The sequence below is a fragment of the Athene cunicularia genome, assembly GCF_003259725.1.
Source record: "Athene cunicularia isolate RWA chromosome 15 unlocalized genomic scaffold, athCun1 chr15_part1, whole genome shotgun sequence".
Classification (NCBI taxonomy): domain Eukaryota; kingdom Metazoa; phylum Chordata; class Aves; order Strigiformes; family Strigidae; genus Athene; species Athene cunicularia.
Window position 1 is genome coordinate 13,458,572 of NW_020799121.1, and position 10,518 is coordinate 13,469,089.

The 10,518-nt window shown below is 47.4% G+C and overlaps 1 protein-coding gene across 1 annotated transcript; it reads right to left on the minus strand.

Moving 5' to 3' along the window:
* Positions 1-2,426: 2,426 nt before the first annotated feature.
* Positions 2,427-10,463, minus strand: VPS33A (VPS33A, CORVET/HOPS core subunit). Its single transcript, XM_026859859.1, has 10 exons — positions 9,920-10,463; positions 9,032-9,148; positions 8,162-8,336; positions 7,304-7,497; positions 5,442-5,568; positions 5,194-5,261; positions 4,562-4,699; positions 4,025-4,162; positions 3,700-3,868; positions 2,427-3,088 (listed from the first exon to the last, which is right to left on the minus strand). Exons 1-10 carry the CDS (start codon positions 9,941-9,943, stop codon positions 2,895-2,897), a joined length of 1,344 nt encoding a protein of 447 aa, XP_026715660.1. The 5' UTR covers positions 9,944-10,463; the 3' UTR covers positions 2,427-2,894.
* Positions 10,464-10,518: the final 55 nt, after the last annotated feature.

The window sequence follows — 10,518 nt, forward strand, 5'->3', positions numbered from 1 at the left end:
GGGGGGGGGGGGGGGAAGGAGGTAAAATGTTTATTTTTAGCAAAACTGCTTTCTGATAATGGTATATGAAAAGTGAAAGGCTTTTGGGGTGGAGGTTAGGTATTGTTTTTTTTTGTTTTGTTTTTTTCTTGTGAACCAGACAAATGCAGACAGCAGAGAGAAGGAAGAGTACATACTGCAAATCAAATCTCTTACCTACAAAGATATTATGATGGAGAAAATGGCCCCTTAATTTAATTAGGCTCTCTTGTTATCAAATTATTACCCGCATGGTCAGCAAGGCCTTAGACAGAAGCAGAACATAATCAAGCTGCTCAGGAAGCCTGTTAAGTAGTAATTGCTCCTCCAGAGAATCGATCAACGTCAAGATGGCTTTTATTTTTTGCTGTTGTTGTTGAATAATTCCAGGAAGAGACTTTGTTTAGGTGGAGCATCCACATGGCTTGGTGGTGGTGCAGGCTACAGGCTGCAAAAAAATCTGCAGCAGTGTTGGTAAATTAAAGTTTACCAAGTGTCCAGAATAAACTGTTTTTGAAATAAGTTTCACCTCTAGTGTTACTAACAAACGCAGCCGCTGGTCCAAGTGAAAAGGTAAGCAAGCTGTTGAATTGGTGTTTTGTGTGCTCTCCTTTAGTCACTTCTGGTTTAGCTTTAAGTGTCACGAGCTCAGGTCACAGACTAGCCCAATCAGTGCTATTCACTGCAATTAGTTCAATTTTTAAGATTTAAAAAAAAAAATAAATCATCAGGGAATTGTGATAGTACAAAGACACTCAAGGCCAAGCCAAGGACACTCTGTAAGGACTGCACTGAATCACAGTTTCTTGGTTTAATTTTTGATCCAAAGCTACTTCAGTTTTCTTTTAAAATACTATGAAAATACCTACTTTACAGCAGAACTGCATAATTAACATAAAGCAAGACAATCTATGTTTTCTCTTTGCATCATTGCCAAAGTTGCATCATGTTTTGTTTCTGTAAGACGTCTGCAAGTTGCCTACCCACCTGAAATAGTCTCAAATGATTAAAAATATATTTTTCTTTAAAAGTCAAGAAATCTCATAGATATTTCTGATGTAGTATGTTAAATGGCAGAACAGAATGTAATTAGTGCAGAAGCTTAAAGAAAAGACATCCAAACATTTGTTAGAAAAGTAGTTTCAACTTCAGTAATTCAGTTATCTCTGGGCAGGGGGAGAAGGATACAGCTACCAGAGTGCAGGGTTTTATTTTATTTATTTTTGTATTCCAGAGAGAGAGAGAGTGAGCAAATTCTTTCACCAAAAGATTAAATACATTTTTATTTTATTCTGTTAAGCCAACTGGAGTTAAAGAGAGGGGCTCTGTGAAGGGGCTGATTTGGCAGAACTCAATCTTACAAAACAGACCAAAATCCAGTCATCACTTTAACAAGTTGGAAAAATTAAGGGGTTTTGGGGACATATGTATTATGCAGGATAATTAAGAAGCAAACATTTCTGCAACAGAATGATTTAAGGTGTGGGGTGGTTTGTGTTAGTTGTTTTTAACTAGCTGAATGAAATGCAGTGTGAAACAGTCCCCAGTGGTTGCACAAGGCATAAGGAAGGACCCCGGTCTGCCTTCCCAGCCTCTAGCAATGACCAAGGCTGAGTCTTCTGGAGCCAGAAGCTGCCTCTTGCACACACTAGCTCAGCAACACCACAGGCCCCGCCACCAAAACGGTGGAAAATTCCATTTTATAATTTTCAGCTCCACAACAGTTTGTGGCAGCAAGTACCGCAATTTATAAACCGAACGGGGCGGGTGTGTGTGGTGAAAAAAGTGTCTGTTTTAAACCTGCTGTTTACTGGCTCACTGATGCAGCTATCTTGGCCTGAGTCCCATGTGGGGAGTGGCTGTGTGTCTTCAAACACAGGCTTTTGCCACACTGATGTCATTCATAGCCCAGAGTTGCCTTCCAGAGTCCAGGGGCACAAACAAGCCACCTCACACCGGTCCCTTCAGTGGGCGACTGAAGTAAAAGGCTCAAGCATCTCCCTGGTCATGGGGTGCAGGGGGTTGTAGTCGGTGCTGTTGCTGCAGGAAGCCCAAGGGCTGCCGTGGCCAAAGCCTGCAGGACAGCAGGCAGGAGTGTGGCTTAACCCCAACAGCCAGGCTGCTACGGTACAGCACAGGCTGAGCAGGTCCTGCAGGTGGATGCCTAAGCGCCATAAAGTTTCTAAACCAGTGCAGTAAAAAAGGTACTGCTTCCCCTTTACAGCAGTTCTGTTTCCATTGGACAATCAGCTTCCAAGGATGTGAGAAAATTTAGGTACTGTTGATGTGAATGTGCTGAAGCTGGGGGACCACAAGTTTCTTGGCTTCCACCAGAACAAGCAGGAAACTGAACCCTGGGTGCAGCAGCAGTACAGATCTCCAACAGAAACAGAGCTGGTGCACTGATGGAATGTATTGGGCACCACAGAGAGAAAGACAGGCTGGGAATACTGGTGTGAAACCAGGAACGGAAAACATCCTGCCTCCCCAGCACCTTAGGAGGGGATAAAGAAGGAATCACATCTCCCACTGGAACTAAACCGAAAGAAAAAAAAAAAAGCAGCAATTTGCCAAATAGAAGGCCCACGCCAAATCCCCGCTCCCCCAGCGCTTGTTTGCCAGTTCAGGCCATGAGCAGGGATCTCTCCTCCTCCCACCGTTCGTGCCCTTCAGCACGGGTTGTCCACTAGGAAACTCTGCAAACAGTAGGAACACGAGTGCAGAGCGGGGTGAGGGTAGCTGCATCACGAACTGGTCTCAGGAGAGCTGCTCTCGCTGTCGCGTTTCCCGACGCGGACACAGCCGTGCCGCAAGACCAGAAGCTGATGTGCCCGTGTCGCACAGGGCCTCTCGCGTTGAGTCTCTCGCCGCAGACCCTAGAAAGGGGCGGGCTCCAGTTTTTCCATCAGGGATTTGATCCAACTTGTTCCGTTGATGAGTTTTGTAGTGGCAATGACGTACTCTGTGCCTCCATCTTCCATTTGGGACAGAAACCTCAGTGCAGCAATTTCTGCGTACGTTACACCTCCCAGGAAGAACACCAGCGTGACTCGGTTCTCACCGTGCTGACCTGTGTGTTCAGAGAAATTTACAGCTTGAAATAGTTTTATTTTTACATCTCCTAACCACCAACTGTCAGTCAAACTCAAAATGACCTAAAGCTAAAGTAAAGATAGCAGCTGAATTAGAGGAGCAACCAATTGGGTGGAACACCAGACTGAGGCCCAGAAATGCACTCCCAGCATCCTGGGAATCCCAGAAATCTACTCCCAGCTCTGGAGTCTCTCCACAGAATGTGCTTCTGCCTGCTCAGGCTTAATACTAGGAGAGAGATGCTGACTTTCTTTCTGGAGTAATGTTACTTACTAAAATCACAGTGTATGGTTAGGGTTTGTTTTAGTACTCTGATGAGAAGTTAAACAAACGTACAGGACTTCCAGTGCACTGGTGCTGGGCATTAATGGCAGGCTGAATGCGTGACTGGACATTTTAAAGAGGCCAGAAAGCTACTGGTCAGACGTGGGTTAGGTAGATCTGATACTGCAGCGGGACAGGGAGATGAGACGGATGCCTGGACTCTGCCAGCTCTGATTTCAGTTTGCCTCATTCCAGCCTAAGAGGTGCATCTCCTTTTTTTTTTTTTTTTTAAAAAAAAAAAAAGGAAAATGAAGGAAAACTTACGCTTTTTCTGAAGGCCAGTAGGTAACTGCTGCCTCTCCTCAAAATGGGGACCTGGCAGCATCTTTAGAACCTCCTCGATGCTCCGCCAGCCTGGCCGGGCCAGGAGCTGTGCCAGGCGTACGCTCAGCGGAGCGTAGCCGCTGTACACGTAGGAGATGTCGTTGGGGTTCTGCAGGAGAGAGCAGAGTGTGAGCAGCAGGTGAGTGCTACTTCATGCTGCAAAACAGCACCACAGAAAGAATTAAAACAAAATGATGAGGGTTTTTGGTCTGCACGTGATCCTGTATTGTTAGATGCAATGCTCACTGCCGAGGCATCTGTTTACCTGTTCGTTAACATCATCCATCCATAAGCGCAGGGTTTTCCTGATTGTTGGGTAGTTATTCCTACCACTTGTCTGAGGTTTCAGGAGTCCAGCCTTTTCTAAGTTGTTTAAGGTCAATATATGTTCATAGCCGTAAGTCTGCAATATGAAGAGTTCACCTTTAATACCATGTCAATAATCCATGACCAGAGTGTTAAAAAAAAAAAAAAAAAAAAGGGGGCAAAAGACGTTAGTTTTAAAAAGCTGGTTTTCTTTTAAGATCTCTTTCGAGTGTATCCCATTTAGTGTTTAAATCGTGGTAGCAAACAGTGCAATGATGTAAACCTCTCTGTACCTACACGTCGTAAAACACACACAAGCACCTCCTGAGTCACTGCTCGCAGCCCCAGCAGGAGCCTCAGTGCTCCATCTGTACACCCCGGGAGTCAGCACGACCCAGGTGTAAGAGGGGTCTGTCTAGAATTCAGGTGTGGTAGAGCTAAGGCTTTGATGTGGATTTTCTCAGAAAATTTACCAATCCAAAAGTTACAGCCCAACCTGGAGAATCTCTCTTTTGTAATGGTCCAGAACCTTCTGCTTCAGTCCACTATTGCACACAGATTGCAAGCAAACGAGACGCAAGATCTTGATTAATGGGTGTTTTTGAGCTATGCAGTCTTCAATGTAATTGTTCACCTATTAAAGAAAAAGACATAAACTGTTATTTAAAGATCTGTTAAAGTGCTTAGAAGACTTGGAAAAAAAGAGATCTAGTTTTGCCTGGTATCTCCCAAACAGCAAGAGAGAGGGTGCAGCTGCTCTCCAGGCAGCTCAAGACTGTCTGCAAATCAGGGATCCAGCACTGGTTCCACCTAGTGTCTTTCTAAAGCCTGTCGGTTCCACAGCCAAGAGCTGCTTTGTCTGACGCACTGAAAAAATTCTGATTAAGAGTCTTCAGTCTTCCACTGGTCCCTGTACAAGCCAAAGCACCCCAGCTGCACACCTCTGCGCTGCAGGCGGTGACAGAACCAGAGCCCAGCATCGTCCCCGAGCATGTTCAGCCATGCTAGATCATATCTAGATCAGATATCAAAAAATCCAAATGGCAAAAAAACCCAGAGAAATGTGGTTTTGTTTTGGTTTGGATTTTTTTAAGATATAAGAGTTACTAATTGTGATTATCTACTTACCTTGTCTGTGTCTATTCCAGACATGAACTCTTGTTCCACTGTTAAATTATCAAAGAAATCTTCGGATGCTTTGGGAAAAGAATGAAAATCAATACAACAGCAACCAAGAGCTTATTTCCTACATTTAACATTTCAGCAAGATGCGCTGGATGGAGCAAAGCCAATTTTTGCCAGGCTGAATGATGTCCCCCAAGTTGTCTCGCACCTTGTTACATTTAAATTAGTCAGGCTATCCAACGAGTACTCACTGGTGATGTCTTTGATGAGCTCTGCAATGGAGGTGTGGTTTGCTAGAGAACTTCGTGCTGCCTGCATGTGTGGCAACTGGGAGACAAACTGCTTAATCTCTCCGACGGTTTTCGCGTGGTGTCTTTCCTGCAGAAACCCGTCGCTTAGGTTAGGTCTTGCTCATGTTAATAACACCAACTACATCATTTTATCATGGATAAGTTTTTCACTGTACTCACTGCAAACAGCAGATACTGTTAGAGATAAGCAACCTTTTAGACAAAAGACTTTAAATGCTTATACTAAAAGTCACGGCATTACCTGTTAACAGCACTTTGGTCATTAGAAGAGGCAGGACATAACACAACAGGATCATAAGACTTCTTTTTTTTTTTTCCATTACACCAGTGTTGCAAAAACCACTTTTCTCCACCTTTGTCTGAACTCAGCCATCACTGTCTGCTCCCTATCAGCAAAACTACCTTTTTCATGAAGAATTACTTTACTAGCTGCCAGTAAACGTGGAGCTCTAGGCCAATGCAAGCAGAGAAGGGGGGACATTTCCCCTCAAAACAGTAGTGAAGGGTGTTGAGGAAGTGGGTTGGCAGGGTCTGTGCCGTTCACTGCACCTGGCTGTAACAACGTCCCGGGTTTGGAGCAAGGATCTGATGAAGCACAGCGCAGATTCGGCTCTCAGAGCCGTCCAGAGGTCTCCGTTTCATTTGTGCTACTTGCCTCTTGCTGCAACTTGGAATAATAATAGTGATGTTTTGACACATATGTGATGGATTTAAACGGGCAAGTGTAGGCAGGACAGTGATAATGACAAAGCCTGTAATTTAAGAAGTCCTTTGCTGCCAGTATGCTGCTGTTTCATTATCACCTATTACCTCTGACAATTTCTTAATTTATTTTTTTTTTTTAACAACCAGTATGAATAATCCATCTTTAGCACCTTCAGCACTAATATTGCAGTAATAGACATTTGTTAGGAAACGAGGCTCAGCACACAGGATTTCGGTTAAGGTACTGCTACCTCGTCTTAAATGTGGGGCAGAAGTGAAGAGGCAGAGAAAAAAAAAACAACGAAATACAATCAGACAGCGTAACAAGTTCTCTCAAGAATCACCATGAAGTCTGAAAGCAGAGATACGGGATCTCTGTTTCTTTATGAATCACCAACAAGATGCTGTCAAACAAAACCACAAACACCCCGCAGCACTCTCCAGCTTTGTCTAAAGTGACACGGTGAGAGTGAATTTACAGGTCAAACCTCCTGTAAGACAACTGTCTTTTTCACATTCCTTTTTTTTTTTTTTTTTTAATGCCAGCTGTGATACTCTTATGAGCGTACATTCTGGGGTTTTATTTCTTAAAGCCTTTTCTCTGCATCCTCAGTGAATACAAAGGGGAAAGGACCTTTCACTTAACAGGTGACAGCAAGTGGAGTTGATCAAAATGCTAAAATTAACCTCTGGCCTCCTGCAGAGGGAAGCAGCACCTGCCTGTTCTGCAGGCTGAAGAAAGTGACTCCTGTTACAGGAACGATGTGCTCACACAGCAGAAATGTGGCTTAGGCTTGTTCTGAGATGAGCTTGGAACAGTGAGGATAGGAAAAGCCCCAGAACAGAGGTGCAGGGAGAAGAGAGGATCCGCATTACTGCGGGATTCTTAAGAGGAGATTTGACCAACACCTACTCAGTCGAAATGGAGCTGATCTCATCCCAGGGCAGGGGGACAGGCTGGCGGGGTTCTGAAGACTACCTGTCTTTTTCCATATGGCAACAGCTCGAGCTGCCAGTCACAGCCCTGCTGAACGCAGACGGTGACTTATCTGACGACAGGAACACCCAAGGGCTGCACGGTCGGATACAGGCCTCACCTCAAAGGCTGCTGAGATGATCTTGGCTTTCTTGCTCAGCACTGACCCCACAGCATTGAAGTTCTTGTCTCGGATTTCAGCATACAGCTCTTCAGCAGAGTTCAGCTGGAGCTTCTTGGGTTCTGTGGGGAGATCTTTCCCACCCTCACCCTGCTTCTTCGGGGCAAACTTCTCGGGAGGAAGTTTCACATAAGCTACCAAATACAGAGAAATAACCCTTATAAAGACTGGATCTCCACCACCAGGCGTGGAAACACAACCCCTGAGCTAGAACCGTTCTGAGCCGCCAAGCTAATACAATCACCCCGACAACTCAGGCATATGTGTTAATTAAGGAGGGCCTCGGAGACCTACACAGACATACTTGATTCGAACCCAAGCACTAGCTCCCCCGCTGTCCAGGAGATTTGGGGGCAGCCTTCCAGCCAGTCTTTAGCACAAGGGACCAAAACCCATAAACACCTCTGGTGTTTCTTCTTATTATCTCCTGAAGATCAGGAGCACACCTTCCACAGACTGTTCCCGTCCCCTCAGCGTGGCACGTGAGACAGCCAGGCCAGAGGGTGAAGACATACCCTAAAATCTCTGCTCCCACCCTACGTGTCACTGCCTGCACCCAGCCAACATCCAAAACATGCCCGTCCAGTGCCCACGCGCTGTGCTCGGCTGCCCTGCGTAGGCAAAAGGAGAGCCAGAGTCCATCTGGATGGGCTCTAGCTTGGGACTGCATCATCCCCACATGGAGCTCAGGTGAGCTGCTCCCACATCACAGTCATTTAGTGAAGCAGAAACCCACCTGACACGCTGCAACCTGCTCCAAACGCGCCCGAGACCCGCCCCCGACCCGGCACTACTCACTGTTCTGAATTCCATAGATTTCATCTATCAGCCCCTCGTAGGTCAGCTGCGTGGCCAACGGTGTCAGCAGATCAACGTTGCGGTCCAGCAGCAGGAGGGTATCAAAGACGGGAAATATTGAGTTCTGGCTTCCAGGGAACTCGCGCTTCATCCTGATCATCATATTGGCCACGTGCTGAAAATAAATCACCTTGGTCTGGTTATGGTGCAGGCCACAACAGAGGGATTTGACTTCTAGGCCCTACAAGTACATGCTCATGCAAGGATGGGGCACAGTGTAAAGGAAGAGAATGGGAAGAGGTATGAACCAGCTGACAGATGGGGGCAGGACAAGACAAAAAAATAAAAAAAAAGATGGAAAAAAAAGAGTCCTCTGCTGCTTCTGCAGCTTCACTGGACAGTGACTGTGGCCAAAGCACTGGCTTCATCAAGCCACTCCCTCATTACAAAAAATACCAATTAAACTGTCAGTTGATCAGAAAGAACGAAAAAGGGTGAGTTACAGGGAGAGATGAAGAAGCAAATGCATGAGCAGTAGGTTACATATTTCCTGCTTTATTCAGCCCTTCTGATACCAACAGAGCAGTATTAAAACTCCGCTGAAAGAAGAACTGAAAACACAGTGTACCCGTGAGCAAAAAGCATATAAAATCAGGTAAATCCTCCCGACAGGAAGAGTTATGGACCAGCAAAGACTGTTCTTTTGGCCGAAGGTGACAAAGACCTGACGGCCCTGACCATGAAATTCCAATTATGACAAGAAGGGTCTGTGGCTGGATTCAAAAATCCCACACATGCATTTAACCAAACGCTCCTTCAGGCAGTTCCAGAGAACACGATGCATTTTTTCAGCAGCAACATTTGCCTCACCCGAGCACACTCGCCCTTTCCAAAAATCTGCGGGATGGTTCCGTAGAGAGCCTGCAGCGTCATCAGCCCCTTTGCCGCATGGTACAGGCTGGTCTGGTCACTCTCCAGGTAACATTCCTAAACAACGAGAGGATCCCCAAGGGAAGGTGTGGGTCCCACACACCTGCTTCCACGGAACGTGGTCTGTGTGAACAGCTTGGAGAAGACACAGGCTGGGGAAAAACTGTGGCTGTTGGCAAATACGTACCTCATCTGTGCTGTTACTGTGTCAGATCATCTGACCAAAGCAGACACTGTAATATTTCTGAACACCACACGCTACTCCCCGTTTGATGGAGAGGAGTAAATGCCAGAAAGTGGCTCTAATTAGGCCAATCTGAGCGCACAGCCCCCTGCCATGGCTGCCGAGAAGCAGCTGCAAGCCCTGGCACGTCCCCGAGCCATGCTTAATAAGGCAGAGATGGCCAGAAAAACTCTCCCAGCTTTCTGCGTCCAGACACGGTGCCCTGAGGAAACGGGATACGAGCTGGTATGTGACAGCTGTTAACTCCCAGCGCGGCTTAGCGTGGGGCATCAGCCATTGTACAGGGCTCTTCGGCCGCGTAAGGACACAGACTGTGCTGGCTCTTTGCAACCACTGAGGATTTTAAGCCTCGTGAATGCTTCATTTGTGAAAATAACACCAGCAGTTAAAGCTGGAAGAACCGGGGTGCAGCTCAGGGTAGTGGTTGTCCCGTCAGCGTTTACTCAGGACAACACAGAGGGGAGTCGAGGCTCAGGACTGAGCCACACTCGCTCTGCCAGAAAGCCTTGAGGGCCTCGGCACCAAACGCCAAGAGCCAGCGCAAAACCACGGCGTCTTCCCTGCGAGCCGAGCCGAGCCCTTACCTTGAAGGCGCTCTCGGACTCCATGGAGAGCAGGTCTCCGTCGAAGGGTATCAGGTCCAGGCTGTACTGCTCTCGGTGGATGAAGGACCCCAGCACGCCCTGCTCCTTCAGCCACTGCTCGCAGAGCAGGCTGCGGCGCGGCACGAAGAGGATGTGGAAGTCCCTCTGCGGAGAACGGCCTCTGTCTTCCCTGGAAGAGTCACGGGCAGGGGCACAGCAAACAGTAACTCGGCTGCGCAGGGCAGCGGCACGGGCTGCAGGCACCGAACTCCGAGGGCACCGGAGCGCCGCGCTCGGTTACTGCCGACTTCCCGCGGCGTTTCAGAGTATTTTTGACCCAGCTGTGCACACCCCCAGCCACAGCTCTGAAACCAGGGCACCGGGACTCGGTTTTCTTGCAGCTCTCAAAAGGAGGGTCAACCAAAGCGGGACTCATTCCAGCTAATGAGAAGGATCGTGCATCGTCTTAACAAGGAACACACCCTCTGCATCGCCAGCCGAAGTGGAAATACCGCCCCCCGCTCCCTTTCCAGGGCGACTCGACCCCGTCGGGCCGAACCGGCTCCCACAGGACACCCACGAGCGGCCCCCGCGCAGCC

What these genes read in the sequence shown, in the direction of transcription:
- VPS33A (XM_026859859.1), bottom strand. Translation starts at nt 9,943, where the DNA reads ATGGAGTCCGAGAGCGCCTTCAAG. An exon ending in GAAAGGGCGAGTGTGCTCGG is followed by an intron (nt 8,337 to 9,031) that starts GTGAGGCAAATG and finishes ATTTATTTTCAG; the next exon opens with CACGTGGCCAATATGATGAT. An exon ending in TGGATGATGTTAACGAACAG is followed by an intron (nt 3,869 to 4,024) that starts GTAAACAGATGC and finishes TCTCTCCTGCAG; the next exon opens with AACCCCAACGACATCTCCTA.